The sequence below is a fragment of the Ochotona princeps genome, chromosome 8 (assembly GCF_030435755.1).
Source record: "Ochotona princeps isolate mOchPri1 chromosome 8, mOchPri1.hap1, whole genome shotgun sequence".
NCBI classification, from domain to species: Eukaryota; Metazoa; Chordata; class Mammalia; order Lagomorpha; family Ochotonidae; genus Ochotona; species Ochotona princeps.
Window position 1 is genome coordinate 50,497,498 of NC_080839.1, and position 15,509 is coordinate 50,513,006.

A 15,509-nucleotide genomic window follows, 5' to 3' on the forward strand; every position below is an offset into this window, starting at 1 on the left:
GGCCCACTGCCCCACTTTGACAAAGTGAAGGGCCTCATACTAGTGCAACAATAGCAGTGAGTGGCAGTGTCTGTGACAGACCATGTCAGTAAACCTCCTCCCTCCCATTCCACCTGGAAATAATATGCTGTTCAGGTGAGTGAAAAGGCTTCATAATTTCTGTGTATTGGCTGCCTTTCTCCACTGCAAACCCTTGTCACAGACCATCTAAAACCAGTTGCCCATGTTACATTGTTATGCCAGGAGGATTTGACAGCCCATTCTAGATCCTTCCTGTAGATGGAAAGGCCTCACAGTCTTTCATGTCTGGCTTCTTTCACTGGACTTGACAAATTTTCAAGATTCCTCCAAGATAGATTATGAACCAGCATTTTATTCACGTTTTTAAAAATGGCTGCTTAGATCCTGACAACCTCTTAACAGGAGGTCATATGCACAGAGCAGGGAGGGTGGGACCCCAGAGTGGAGCAGGTGGACAGGCGGAGGCTTGTATCCCAACCCTGGAGACTCCCGGATCCTCACCAAGGACTATCAGTACGGCCACCAAGGACTACATCCCAACTGCCAAGGAGACCACGGGGAATTGGAGTGCCTTCGGAAGCCGAGAACTCTGAGGTCACCCACCCCCATTTGGATCTACCACAAGGGATGAAAGAAGCCCAAATCCTTCCTCGCAGGTTCCAAGGTCATCAGAACAACAGCTAGGAGCACTGAGCAGTCCGTAGAAACAGAAGAACAGTTAACTTCCTTCGGGACTTGGGAGAGGAGCTTTCTCTGGTTCTTACTTAACTCCAAATTTGAATCCCCACCCTCTCTTGCAGTAACCATCAGGGTCGCTCTGGAGCCCCACCCATAAAAAAAAAAATTAGAATAGATAGACAAAGGACAACAAGGAAAGCTTAGAACCAGACAGGAAACAGTCAGCGGGATGCACTCATATACCTTACTAGGTAGGACACAGTTACTCCCCACTAAGGCATTGAAGATTTCTCTGCACACCCCTCCTAAAACTGTTCTCCACCTCAACTGTTGACATATGCCTTGTTAGAGTTATAAGCCAGTTTAGACTACCCTAAAATCTGCCAAGTTCAGTAAAAATTATGCTTCAGCACTATAAACTGCTAAATACTAAAATGAAAATAGACACGAGACAGCTGAATAGCCATTTTAAGGTGTATAGAAGCCGGTTGTATATAAACTAAAATTGAGATGTCAGTGAAGTAGTCACAGGATGTGGTTAAGAACCTGCACCTTGGGCCCGGCGGCGTGGCCTAGCAGCTAAAGTCCTCGCCTTGAAAGCCCCGGGATTCCATATGGGCGCTGGTTCTAATCCCGGCAGCTCCACTTCCCATCCAGCTCCCTGCCAGCTTGTGGCCTGGGAAAGCAGTCGAGGACGGGCCAATGCTTTGGGACCCTGCACCCACATGGGAGACCCGGAAGAGGTTCCTGGTTCCCAGCATTGGATCGGCGCACACCAGCCCGTTTCGGCTCACTTGGGGAGTGAATCATCGGACGGAACATCTTCCTCTCTGTCTCTCCTCCTCTCTGTATATCTGACTTTGTAATAAACTGAATAAATCTTTAAAAAAAAAAAAAAAAAGAACCTGCACCTTTTTAAACATACTGATTACTCAATACCATGTCAATTAACTCCATAATGATGTAAATTGTTATTATGTTGAGACTTTTAATTGATCGGGATGATATTCTGCCAGCTCAGCCTTCAGACCAGAGATGGTCTCCTCAAGAAACCGTTGAATGTATCTGGACAATTAAAAAAAAATCAATCCTAGAGGCAAAAGACATATCAAGCTCGCTAACAGAAATTAGTGGTACATGCAATTTGTAGAAACAGCAGATAAGCAGCCTACTAAAGAGAATTGTATTTTAGAACCACTTCTTTCAATCCAAACAGTTTTGATCACTTTAAGAATTTCTCTGAGCCTCAGATTAGTTCCCTTATCCAATCAAAACGAATTATACAAGATCATCAAATCACATATGCTGTTTGCTGACTTCAGGATCATCAGATAATTATATTTCATCAGACACAGGGATTCTGGTCAACTTAACTGAGGATTCTAGCATTGAAAACCTTAACGTAGCCAAACAGACAGCAGGGCTGTCACCAAAGTCCTGTTCCCTGGGGTGGGAATATGTCATAATGGTTAAGATACTACTGAGGCATGGCTGCATCCCCTATCAGAATGAATGGTTTGGAGTTTAGCCTCCACATAAGATTTCAAGTTCTTGCTAACGTAACCCTAAGAGGTGCAGAAAATGGCTGAAGAATTTGTGTTCCTCTTGGGGAGGGAGGAGAGGAAAGCCCAGGGCCTATGGAACTGTATCATAAAATGATAATAATTAAAAATAATGTAAAAATAATTTAAGTCCCTGCCAGCACAAAAATGAGGCCAGAACTGAGTTCCTGGCTCAGGGCTTTGAGCTGGCACCAACAGCACATGTTGTGGGCATTTGGGGAATGAAAACATAATAAATAATTTTCTAGAAAGAGTAAAAAAAAATGGCTACTTAATATTCCATTGCATAAAGATCACGTTTTGTTTCCATCCAGCAGGTGACAATAGTCCAGTTAGGATTTGTAGATGGTCTTTGCCAGCTCTAAACTGTGCTTTGCAGCATCCCTCCTGTTGGTGTTGGTCTGCGACCACTGGGTACCCGGCACGTCTTCAGCCTTAGATTCTCTTTCTTAAGGTGAGGCTCAGAGCCAGGCACATTCCTAGAACTCCAAATCGTGGCACTGGCAAGGGACTGGGATGGGTGGTTCTAGCCTTACCGCAAGTGAGACAACAGAGGTAAGCTCCAGTAATTTAGAGGAATTTTGCCAGCCAGCTGCTGAAGCTTAGATTGCTGACACCTGTATCTCACTCCCAAAGGACGGTAGAAAAGCTCTGGGCCCCTTGTGGCTAAGAGTTTAATTTAAATTCAGTGGGGAGATTTTGGATTCCCAGTCCTGGCCTTCAGAGCAATTCACTGAAAGATCCAAAAGCAGCATATGCTTAGAAGTCACTGATGTCTCTGGCTTGTGTGTTTGTCCAGGATCATTTCCTGACTTCCTCCCTGTGTTGGACAAATGCTGGGCTAGAATAGTGGGTGGAGGGAAGAAGTGGGAGAGGCTGGTCCCACCCAGTTTCTAGTGAGCTCATCTTTAGCCATTCCAGTCCCTTAAGAGCTCTTCCCACTTTCTGTCTCCCAAGGCAGCTATTAACTGCTTTTGTTTTATGATTTGACAGCCTGCAAACATTGTGCTCAGAAGCACATCCTGTCTCAGCAGCAACAGCTAAGGACGGTTGTGCTTGAAAACTGCAGGCCTTGGAGCATTCGCTGGCAGCAGGTGGGGGTGGGATGGAGCCACACCTGTGTAGGCAAGGATGAAGTGGCTCAGAGAACTAGAATCAAAAGTAGACAAAAAATAAACACCCAGTCCCAGCTGAGAGGGTGACAAAGCTGATCTCCAAATCCTTCTGCTGCGGTCCTTCTGTGTGTTTGAAACTGGAAGGGCCCTTGGGGTCAGGATTACAGTTTACTGGGAGGGGCAGAGGATTAAATGGAAGAATGGAATTTCCCTTTGATAAGGCGAAGCCAAGATTTATTAAATCACTTGGGTTTTTTGTTGTTGTAGTTCCTATGGTTTCCTTTTCTCTACAAATATATCTTTTTAACAGAAATTGCATAACAGGACATTAACATTCACATAGTGTGCAAGTTATCATCTGTGATTATTTTTAGAACCAGTTTATCAGCTATTTCAAATAAAAACATTTGTTGGATCTCATTGCCCCTGTCTCTGACCAGAGTTACAATTCTTTGAAATGGGAAAAGCAGAAACCATCTCCCTGCCACTGGAAGCAGAATCCACTTTGTATTTTCCTGTATTGATGTTTCTTTTTGTTTGTTTGTTGAGGAGAGTGGTAGAGCTGGGGGGGAAGTGGATGAAGAAACTTTTGAATCGATTTTGTCTGCAAACTTTTCTTGACCCAGTGACTTCAGAGGATTCAGAGCCTGTGCAGCATATGAAGTTAGAGGTTTATTCACACATTTGAGGCATGGGAGGGAAAGGCATGTACGTGGTCAGGCAGAGTGAAGAACCTTCTAACACTCATTATACATGCTCCTCCTTGGCGGCACCATCAATACCCTTGCCATTGGCACAGGAGCTCTCTGTGATTTACCCTGTAGCAGTGAGACCATTCTTGTTGGTTGGCTGGTTGGACCTTTTCAGACCTGATTGCTGCTTAAAAATAGATTTGTGGTGCTGCCTGGGGCCCACAGTCATCTCTGCTGGACCAAGAAAATGTTGTCTGTCCCTCTGAGACACAACGCTTTTTCCTGCTTGCTCTTTTCTTTTTGGCCAGTTCAATGCAAGACTGTCAGGCTGTCTTGATGCAGCACTTAACAGCAAAGGCCAAGAGCTATGGGATGGTGTTTGGTTGAGCACTAGATGAAGGTTTTTTAGGATTGGGGCCATGGTGTACAGAAACAAATCCCAGTAGACCCCAGAGTTATACATATACAGTCAGCATGGTCAGCTGTTTACACTGTGACAAGCACAAATGATCTTGGGCTGTCTGAGGCACGGGCCTTTAACAGTGCGGTCCCTGCAGTGGCAACAAGAGCATTCTGGGGAATTTGTAAGAAAATGTGCTGGGAGTGGGGGACCCTGTGCAGAGCTGCTGAATCTCTGGGGGTGAGCCGCTCAAATCTGAGAACCACTGGTCTGGGCCACAGCACAACTGCCCTCTCCCTGTTTCCACTCTCTGCGCTCCCTCCCTCTCCCCCAGTCCCTCTGCTAAGGGCTTGACTTCACCTAAATTAAATGCTCTTATAACTCCATGTCTATAATTATGTGGAAATGATATCATCCCCTCCCTCCCTTTTTTTCAAAATATTTAGATTAGCATGCATCTTTTTAAAGATTGTACTGATTTTTTTTAAAAAAAAAGGCAGATTAGGATACAGCTGTTATATCTGTTGGTGCAATCCCCAGATGCACATTACAGGGGGACTGGATCAAGCCAAAGCCAGTGACCTGGAACTCAATCTAGGCCTTCCATGTTGGTGGCAGAGATTCAAGTGTTTGGGTCATCACTTGCTGCATCCCAGGTGCATTAACAGGAAACTAGAGTGGAAATGAAGCTGAGACTCAAGTCCAAGTATTCGTTATGTGATGTGGGCATCTGAAGTCGTATCTTAGCCACTGCACTAACACCTACCCTATACTGATTTTTTTTTAAGGCAGTTTAACCTGTGTGAGTAGCTAAGAATATTGAAGGTATTCAAGAGGCACCCCACCTCCCGGCTTTCTCTCTGGAGGTTCTTTTCCCTTCCCTCCCTTCCCTGCTTACCTGGTCCCTTCGCAAATAAATTTTTCTGTCTGCAACAGTAAAAAAAAATAAACAGTAAGGGAACTTTCTTATATGCAATGATAAGAGGTGATAGGGTTTTGTTTTGTTTTGTTTTGTTTTGTTTTGTTTTGTTTTAAAGATTTGTTTGTTTGTTTGAAAGAATTAGAGCGAGAAGAGACAGAGACTTCCATCAGCTGGTACACTTCTCAGATGGCCATAATAGCCAGTACTAGGTCAATCAAAGCCAGAAAGCAGGAGCTTCATTGAGTCTGCTGTGAGTGTAACAGGAACCCAAACGCTCTGCTTTTCCCACACCATTAGCAGGGAACTAGATGAGAAGTGGAATAGTCAGGACACAAACCATTACCCAAATGGGATGCTAGCCTCAGCTTTAACCGCTATGCCACAACATCAGTCTTCTACATTGTAGATTGTTATTATTAGTAGTAGTAGTATAAAGTCAGATATACAGAGAAGAAGAGAGACAGACAGGAAGATCTTTTGTCTGTTGATTCACTCCCCAAGTAGCCACAATGGTCAGATCTGAGCCAAACCGAAGCCAGGAGCCAAGAGCTTCATGGTGCAGGGTCCCAAGGCTTTGGGCCGTCCTCGACTGCTTTCCTAGACCACAAGCAGGAAGCTGAATGGCAAGCGGGGCTGCCTGGACATGAACTGGTGCCTACCCAGCATGTGCAAAGTGAGGGCTTTAGCTACTAGGCTACCATGCCAGGCACTACAGTATAGATTTTTAACATCCTTAAAATAAGAAGCTGGTGGCTTAGAGCAGTCTGCCTCATTTTTTATGACATTTTATTGGAATTATTTCTCCAGTAAACCAAGGTACAGCAGATCAGAAGATACTAGTCTTCCAAGTGAATCTAGCAATCTAATCATTCCCTTGAAATCCAGAAATATATTTGCTCTGAAAAAAAGAAAGAAAGAAAGAAAGAAAGGAAAATTGATTCCAGAAAGAAAATCAAATTAGATTTTAAAAATCATTCATACTGGGACACACAGACTCTCCCAATAAGATTGGTTAGGCAAAGCTCTCGCTAATGAGGGTTTGCAAAGATAATTCCTGCAAAAATGTACATTGGGGCCATCAGAGGCGAGACTTGATTGTTTGATTGGAATTCTTGCTTCCCAAGAAAAGCAAAGCCCAAAACAATCAAAACTGAGATCACCAAAAGGAAAGTTAAAAGCTACTAGCTTTGGGGCTAGCACTGTGACATAGCATTCCACCCACCTGTCTCACAGCATCCCCTGTGGGTGTCCATTTGAGTCCATGCCACTCCAGTTTTGATCCAACTTACTGCTAACGTGCCTGAGAAAATAGCAGAAGATGACCCAAGGCCTTGCCCCCTCACCAACTTGGGAGACCTAAAAAGAGGACTCAGCGTGATGGTTCAGTGCCTAAATCCTCACCTTGCAACCACCGTGATCCCATGTGGATGCCGGTTCATGTCCTGACTGCTCTGCTTCCCATCCAGCCCCTAGCTGTGGCCTAGGAAAGCAATCCAAGCCCCACAGCCTTGGGACCCTGCACCCATGTAGAAGACCAGGAAGAAAGTCCTGGCTCCTGGCTTTGGATCGACTCAGTCCCAATTGTTATGACCACTTGAGGAATGAACCAGTGGATGGAAGATCTTTCTCTCCTTGTCTCTGTAAACCTGCCTTTCCAATAAAAATAAATCTTTTTTGAAAAAAAAAAAATATTTAAACAAAAAAAAAAGGAAGAGCTACTAGCTGATGAACTAAACTACATTTCTTCATGTCTTGCTGACAAAAAGCAGTCATAGAAATGAAACTAAATTCACATGTTTGTTGTTTTTTTTTTTTTTTTCATTTTGAAAAGCAAGATTTATTAGCCATGGGAACCTCCTGCTGTAACAGGATGGCAGTTTTCAAGAAAGACCCCTCATGTGTTGAAATATTTTTGGAAACACACATTCAGTGCTTCTCCGGGGAGAAATCCTGTTGATGGAAACCATTTGATGAACTTACCCTGCAGTGGGTGTTGCACCCTTATAACCAGGAACTGTACATCGCTGTAGCTATGGATCCCAGCAGCTCCCTGGATTCACATAGGACCGTCACACGAAAGCCAGGCTTCCGGGATTCATCCCAGTATGTCTTTCTAAAGCTCTCAGATGAAGTCACTGAACTGAGAACCACTGTGCAAGAAAAAAGAAAATACTGGGCCTGGCACAATAGCGTAATGGTTAAGGTCCTCACCTTGCACGCGCTGGGATCCCATATGGATGCTGGTTCTAATCCCAGCAACTCCACTTCCCATCCAGCTCCCTGCTTGTGGCCTGGGAAAGCAGTCGAGGACGACCCAAAGCCTTGGGACCCTGCACCCGCGTGGGAGACCCGGAAAGAAGTTCCAGGCTCCTGGCTTCAGTTTGGCTCAGTTTCAGCTGTTGCTGTCACTTGGGGAGTGAAACATCGGACGGAAGATCTTCCTCTCTGTCTCTCCTCCTCTCTGTACATCTGCCTTCCCAATAAAAGAAATAAATCTTTTTTTTTAAAAAAAAGGAAATACTAGCTTTGTTCTCTGTTAGTCACTCAAGCTGCTAATGTTGACATATTAGGCATTTCTGTCCCCAACCAAGCTGCTATTCCACATAGACAACCCCTCACTGTAGTGCTGGGGTATAGGTAGCTCCTGAGGGTCCTTGCTGAATGGGAACCCCATGATCGCAGAATTTGGTGTTTCTGAGTCACGGTTACACCAAGACCTAGGACAGACCTGAGCAGATTGAGCCAGCAGCCTTCAAGCCTGCCTGCCTACCTGCCAGCTAAGGACCTTTATGGTGCTTATTTCTTCATTGTAATTCCTAGTGATTTTTCTGCATAGGATGGTTTTGTTGTTGTTGTTTTAAAGATTTATGTATTTTTATTGCAAAGTCAGATATATACAGAGGAGAGACAGAGAAGATCTTCCATCTGATAATTCATTCCCCAAGTGACCGCAATGGCTGGAGCTAAGCTGAGCCTTGGATGTTTTTTTATGTAAGAGATAATGATGTGTGGTGAATTTTCTAGTTCTTTGCCACTGTAAAGTACTGGACTAGAGTTAGCTAGGTGTTGCCAAGAACATAACATGTTCCCCAGCGCACCCACAGCCGTGAAATGTTGTCCTGTGGAGTGTGGTTCGCAGCTGGCTACACAGCAGAATCGCTTGCAGACTTCTCAAGAGTACAGTCATCTATGTCCAGCTCCACACCAACGGAATCAGAAGCCGCGAGAGTGGGATTCAGACACAAGCGGTTTTAGTAACCTTCACGTGATGGCTGTGGTTTTCAGAATACCTGCTGCAATAGCAGCCCAGCACCCAGGAGCTTGTTGGAAATGAAAATTCACAGACCTGACCTCTCCCCGCTGGGGAAAGCCCTGGGCAGCAGCCTGAGAGTCAATCTCAGTCGTCAGTTGGACAAACTGCTCAGGAGTATCTCTTTGGGTCACAATTGCTATACAACACAGCATAGTTTTTTCAAGCAGGAACATGGAGAAGGTGCCTAAGTGAGCATTATTTCATCATTTACCACCTTATGGCTCAGACCTAAGCCCTCTTGCTGTTCTTTTGTTTATACCATAATTCAAGGAAACCTCTAGAAGGTCTCTGTATGTTTGCTCCTAACTCCTTGGCGGGGCACTAGTCAGCCATTGGGGCTCTTCAACTTTGTCCCTTTTAAACTGCTTCCAAGGAAGTGCCTGCTGTGTTCATTTTGGCTTTCTTACAGCATTTGTATTCGCTTTACCTACCTTTTCCTTTGTGACCTTGGGCAAGTTGCTGACCTTCATTCTTTCCTCATCTGAAAACTGAGAGTAATAATAATAGAACCTACTTTATTAATGAGCTGATACCTGTTGAAGTGCTCAGAATAACATACAAGGATCAGCTATGAAAATAACTTTGATTCATAGTGTTAACTAATGGATAGGTAATGTTCTACAGTTACAAAATAGCATGTAGTCATAAATGCAGTCGGTCTGCCCTCTCCCGTGGGTTCCACATCAACTTAACCAGCTGTGGCTGGACAAAGATTGCACCTATACTAAATAAGTACAGGTCTTTCTTCCTGTCCTGACTCCTAAGCAATGCAGCAGAGCAGCTGTTGACTTAACATTTGTGTTGTATTAGGTGTAAGAAATCTAGAGATGTTTTAAAGCATGCAAGAGAGTATGCATATTGTATATACGACTACTGGGCCAGTTTAGGCAAAGGGCTGAGCGTTGGATCCTGGAACCAATCTCCCACAGATACCAAGAGCCCAACTGCCCACCAGCATGCTGTCTTTTACCTCTAACAATTATAGGACGCTAAGTGTTTTTTAATACATATGGTTATCTTACCGTTGTCATATCCTCCCATTAGTCCAACAGCTAAGCGTTTTTCCTTCTGTGTCTCACTGAGTACCTGACACATATTCAGGAAGCATTAATAGAAGAATCCTGGAGTTCTCCATGTTTCCCAGAGGATCTGTATCTCCTCCTCCTCTTCCCAACCCCAGCACAGTCTCTGCCTCTCTCTCTTTTGGGGTAGAGCCCTCATCCTGGACTTAAGGACCATCATCGTTCTTTAAAACCCCAGAGGAAACAAGTGGGCCTCTTGATGCCAATAGACTATATCCCTTGCCTGGAATAGCTCTCTTTTAGATAACAGGTTCCTCCGAAAATTATCCAGAATGGGCCTACAATTTGTCTTCGTTTTTATTAGTTTGTTAAGAGCAGATCCCTCAGCCATGTTTGACTCTTTGCCAGACAGATAAAACTCCTTTCAAATAACAGTGTTGTCCTTACACAGCAGTGGGTGGGAAGAGTAGAGATAAGGTACCCAGAGATAATAGTAGTGAGGTCTTCTCATTATTGAATTGTAATGGAATTGGGTGTTTAGGCATTGAAAATAGAGATGACATGAGGTTGAGCAGTCTAGCTGCTGCCTTATTGATGCCTTCCTCCTGCTTCTGTAAAGATTGCAGCCAGCAGAGTTCGGATTAACAGCAGAGGTGTGTCTGCAGCCACATAGGTAACAGACAGTGGCCTCCACGGATAACCCACGTGGGAGCTTGAGACCAGTTTCCACTTTGCCTCCTGTGGCAGAATTCTTGAAACAACTTGGTGTGTTGCATGAATATTTTGGTTTATTGCTAGTCTATACTTAGAAAAAAAAAAACAAGATGTATTTATTTGAAAGGCAGAGAGAAAAACTGTCCAACTGCTGTTTCACGCACAAAATAGCCACAATGGGTGGAGCTGAGCCAGGCCAAAGACAGTAGCCTGGAACTCGGTCTGGGGTCTCCCATTTGGTGGCTGGCACCCTGATCCTTGGGCCAGCATCCACACTTTCCCAGACACGTTAGCAGGGCTCTGGATCAGAAGTGGAGCAATCAGGACTTGAACTGGTGATCTAATGTAGGATACTGGTGTCTCAGGAGACAACTTAAGCCTGAACACCACAAAAGTGACCCCAGATTTTGCTGTTCTTCAATTTCAAGTAAGTTTTTTTTCAAATGTTGTTGTAATCTGTGTTATTTTCATGACAGTTTTCTGGAAGTTGGCAGGGTTCTGTGACATAAATAATGAAAATATAAGCAATGTCCTATAACATAAAATGTTTATAACTGATGGGCCATCTGCTAAGACACTACAAAAGAAACTCCCTTTTTGAATGGAATCAGTCAGTGTTTATCAGACAGGAATTTGAAGAAGTCTGTGCTCATGTTGTAGATAAAACACCATGGGGACAGGTATGGTTGGGAAAAACCAAAGACTGGGAAATAACTGGAACCAGTGAGGGTTTGTTAACAAGGTGATAAGAGCGTAGCTAGCATTAGGTGAGGGCGGGCTTTAACACCCCCAAGAGCCTCTCCTCCTCCCAGCCCAGTGAACATTTTTAGTAACTGGTTGATTGTGGCTTTTATGGCTTGCCTGTGAAGTTGAGATTTATCTCTGTCTCTTCTGTGTCAATGCGTTTACTGCTGCTACAACAGAATACAGACGGGATACATTATAAACAACAAGTAGAGGTGGGCTTTGTGATGCAGTGTGTTAAGCTGCTGTTTGGAACACTCACAACCCTCATCAAAGCTCTCTTTTAATTCCCAGTTCCTCAGCTTGCTATTCAGTTCCCTGCTAACGTGCCTGGAAGGGGCAGATGATGCCCAGTTACTTGGGTTCCTGCCACCCACATGGGAGGCTCAGAGTTCCTGGCTCCTGCTTCAACCTGGCTCAGGCACTTAGGGAGTGAACCAGTAGATAGAAGGTGTAGATTTCTCTCCTCTTCCCCCTTCTCCTCCTTCAAATATGTATTTTTTAGTATACAAATATACAGGGCCTGGCGCGATAGCATAATGGTTAAGGTCCTCGATTTGAACACTCCGGGATCCCATATGGGCACCAGTTCTAATCCCGGCAGCTCCACTTCCCATCCAGCTCCCTGCTTGTGGCCTGGGAAAGCAGTCAAGGACGGCCCAAAGCTTTGGGACCCTGCACCTGCGTGGGAGACCCGGAAAGAAGTTCCTGGTTCCCGGCTTCGGATCGGCACAGCACCGGCCGTTGCGCTCACTTGGGGAGTGAAACATTGGACGGAAGATCTTCCTCTCTGTCTCTCCTCCTCTCTGTACATCTGCCTTTCCAAAAAAATAAATAAATCTTTAAAAAAAGAATGTACAAAAAATAAATAAAGTAAGGGGCAATGTCATGGCAGAATGGGTTAAGCCTCTGCCTGTGTTGCAGGAATTCCATATAGGCACTGGTTTGAGCCCTGGCTGCTCTACTTCCAGTCCAGCTCCCTGCTAATGCACTGAAGAAAGCAACAAAAGATGTAGCAACAATAGCCTGGGACCCTACATTCATATGGGAGATTCAGAAGAAACTCCTGGCTCCTGGCTTTGGCCTGGCCCAGCTGCAGCCCCAGCTGGTGCAGCCTATTTGGGGAGTGAAACTGGATGGAAGAGCTTTATCTTTCCCTATGTCTCTGTCTTTCCAATAAATAAAATAAATTTTTGAAAATTTGTTTATTTTTATTGGAAAGGCAGATATACAGAGAGAGAAGAGATACAGAGAGAAACATCTTCCATTCGCTGGTTCACTCCTCAAGCAATTGTCAGAGCTGAGGCGATCTGAAGCTAAGAGCCAGGAGCTTCTTTTGGGACTCCCATGTGGGTACAGGTTCCCAAGGCTTTGGGCCATCCTCGACTGCTTTCCCAGGCCTTAGGCAGGGAGCTGGATCAGAAGTGAAGCTGCTAGAATATGAACCAGAGGTCATATGGGATCCCAGCTCGTGCAAAGTGAAGATTTAGCCACTAGGCTATCGCACCAGGCCCATAAAATAAATCTTTAAAAAAATAAGGGTGGGAGGGAGGAAGGTAGGTAGGTAGATAGATAGGAATGAATGAAGGAAGGAAGGAGTGATTTATGGGCTGCATCTGGTAAGGACTTCATGCTGAATGTGATATGGAGTAAGGGCGAGCCAGAAAGCAAGAGCAGTTCAAACATCTAACAAACGCACTCTCATGGTCACTATCAAGTCAGTCAGGCGCTCAGTGACAGCACTAAGCCCCTCCAGAGGATAGAGCCCATATGGTGTAATCTGCACTTCCTGACGGTCCCCTCCAGATATTGTTACAGTGGCAGTTTAGGTTCAGCATGAGGTGTTTTTTTTTTGTTTTTTTTTTTTAAAGATTTATTTTATTTTTATTACAAAGTCAGATATACTGAGAGGAGGAGAGACAAAGAGGAAGTGGAGCTTCCGGGATTAGAACCAGCGGCCATATGGAATCAAGGCGAGGACCTTAGCCACTAGGCCACACTGCCAAGCCCTCAACATGAGTTTTCAAGCCACAGCTCCTTCCTTGCTTAGGCCCCTGTCATTTGGCTCTGACGCCTCTGAGGTTGTCTTCAACTCTTGGCCTTGCTTTCATATTGACCTCTTAACAATAGCAATACTGCAAGGAAAATGTTCACCTGGATTTGTTGCTTAAAATAACCCTTCAGGGGCATTCCCTTGCCAGTGGAAGCATGGCCCAGCTCCTGCTCGTGGCCTGGGAGGCTCTCTGTCAAGGCCCTAGTTCTTCTGCGCCTTCTCTCCTGTTCCTGCTATGTCACAGTTTATGCTGCAGTGTGGTCCTTTCTGCTTCTTCCTCTTGAACTCCCTGCTCAGGTAACTTCTCTGCCTTCAGCAGTTCTAACGTATTTTCACCTCTGTTCCCCCTTTGAATCTCAGTTTATCATTTATACGACATTATTGGAATTATCTGTTCTTAAATTCTGTCTTTCAACCAGATTATTAGTTCGTTAGAACCAGTGACCTTATTTTACTTAGCTCCTAGCACACAGACAGTAGGCTACTTTTTATCCTTTTAATCGAAACTAAGACTACGAAAAGATCTCGGCAACTAAAAACAGACCATAAAGCTTAACAGAGAAATAAAACGTAACAGGGATACACTTGGGTTTAAAACAGACTGGACCTAAGTACTGAGTGTAACGTGGTCAAGATGACTCACCACCTTGCAGTAGACCGTGTAAAAGAAGGGCTGTGGTTTCAGTTGGCTTTGTACTCCGTGAGTCAACAGTCTGAGGCAGCTTCAGCAACCTGGTGTCCTAAACACAGTAACTAATGGTCCTGCAGGGGAGCCATGCTCCATCCCATAGGCCAGGGCTGGCCAAAGATGCTGCTAGAATAGTGAGAGGTGGGATAGCCTGCCTTGTGGAGAGTGGGCTGTTTGGAGAAAATGGGCATAGTACTTATAGTCAGACGCTGAAGAGTTGTTCCTTGGGTGAGCCTCACAGTACAGAATTCAATTGGCCAAAAGACATGTGTGACAGGTAGAACATCTGTTGATGTCCCATGAGCTCTAACTCTGTTGGATTCAACCAAGAGCCTCTGGGAAGGGGTGCTAGAGAAGGGTCTCAGCCCCCTAGACCAATTGTCCTTTTCTCCTGTTCAACATGGGGTTCAGCGAGGGAAGCAGTCACTGAGTTCATATTTGTTTAAATGTCAGGAATGGTGCCAGGAGCACATCTTCAAGTAGTAATGCCTATAAGTTACTGAGAGTGAAATGGCTTCTGAATCCAGAGTTTGAACCAGCCCAGGCTAGTCTACTCAGGAATGACACCTAATTTGTCCCATCCCTAGTGAATTTAGAGCCTTCAGTAGCCATAAGTGCTTTTGTGGAAAGTTGAGTAAAGTCCTTTTTTGTTTGTTTCGTTTTTCCTTTCTAGTTCTGGAGAGTCTCAGCTTCTGGGAAGAAGTCAAAGGGATCATTTTGGAATCAGAGCTCATAACGGGATTCCCCTGTACCTCCAAGGTGCCAGGCCTGTCCCAGTACCTCCAGAGACTCACCAAACTAGCCATGGCTATGGTATGGGCAGCTGAGGCCAAGGCAGGAGAGCATCGGAGCAACGTCCCCGTCTCCCTCTCTCAGCTGTTGGAGTCCTCTTTCCCTGAAGTGCGCTCGCTGACCCTGGAAGCCCTGTTGGAAAGGTCCTCCTCAGCAGAGAAGGGACGACCACCCTGGCTGTGCCACATAGGGGAGAGGCTCCTGCAGCTGGCAATGAAGGAAAAGCAGCCAGAATGCTTCTGCAAGGTACAGTCTGGGGTGTGCTGACCATCCCTGACCACTTTCCATCCTTTGGTGAGCCATGAAGTGGCAGCATCATGAAGCGAAGAATGACTGGGGCTCTCTGAGAAAACAAAGGCTGTCTTTGGCCAGTACTTGTCATGCCTGGAAGGGGACTAAGCACACTTTCAACAGTGGCGGAAGTGACGGCAGACATTAACTCTGCCCCTCTCAAGCCAGCCTGTGATGTTTCGGAAGCAGAACTAACCAGAGCAGGTGTCAAAGGTCGTCTTTGCTGACATGCCTGTTTGGATGCAGACTCCTTGGGAAGCATATTCAGAAGGAAGGGGTAACTGACCTAGGAATCCGGGCATCCAGCTCTGATCCATGTCCCCTGGGACCCTCTGGTTTGCCATTGCTGCTCCCTGTCTCAGTCTGCCAGGGGTCTTACAAAGAAAATGGGAGGTCCCCGAAACCTTGTGAGAGTCCCTCTCCAGTCCAAGGGATTACTGGTCGGCATCTGGAGACTTTGCCTCTGAGTCTTTCTTTCCTTTCCTCTTTTTTTCATGGATTT

At 45.3% G+C, this 15,509-nt stretch overlaps 1 protein-coding gene across 1 annotated transcript in view; it reads left to right on the forward strand.

Annotated features, from left to right (window-relative positions):
• Nucleotides 1–15,509, forward strand: part of THADA (THADA armadillo repeat containing) — a 332,219-nt gene that overhangs the window by 262,665 nt on the left and 54,045 nt on the right. The window contains exon 31 of the mRNA XM_058668010.1: nt 14,598–14,962. Coding sequence (XP_058523993.1) covers nt 14,598–14,962 — 365 coding nt within the window. The remainder of the gene's footprint in view (nt 1–14,597; nt 14,963–15,509) is intronic.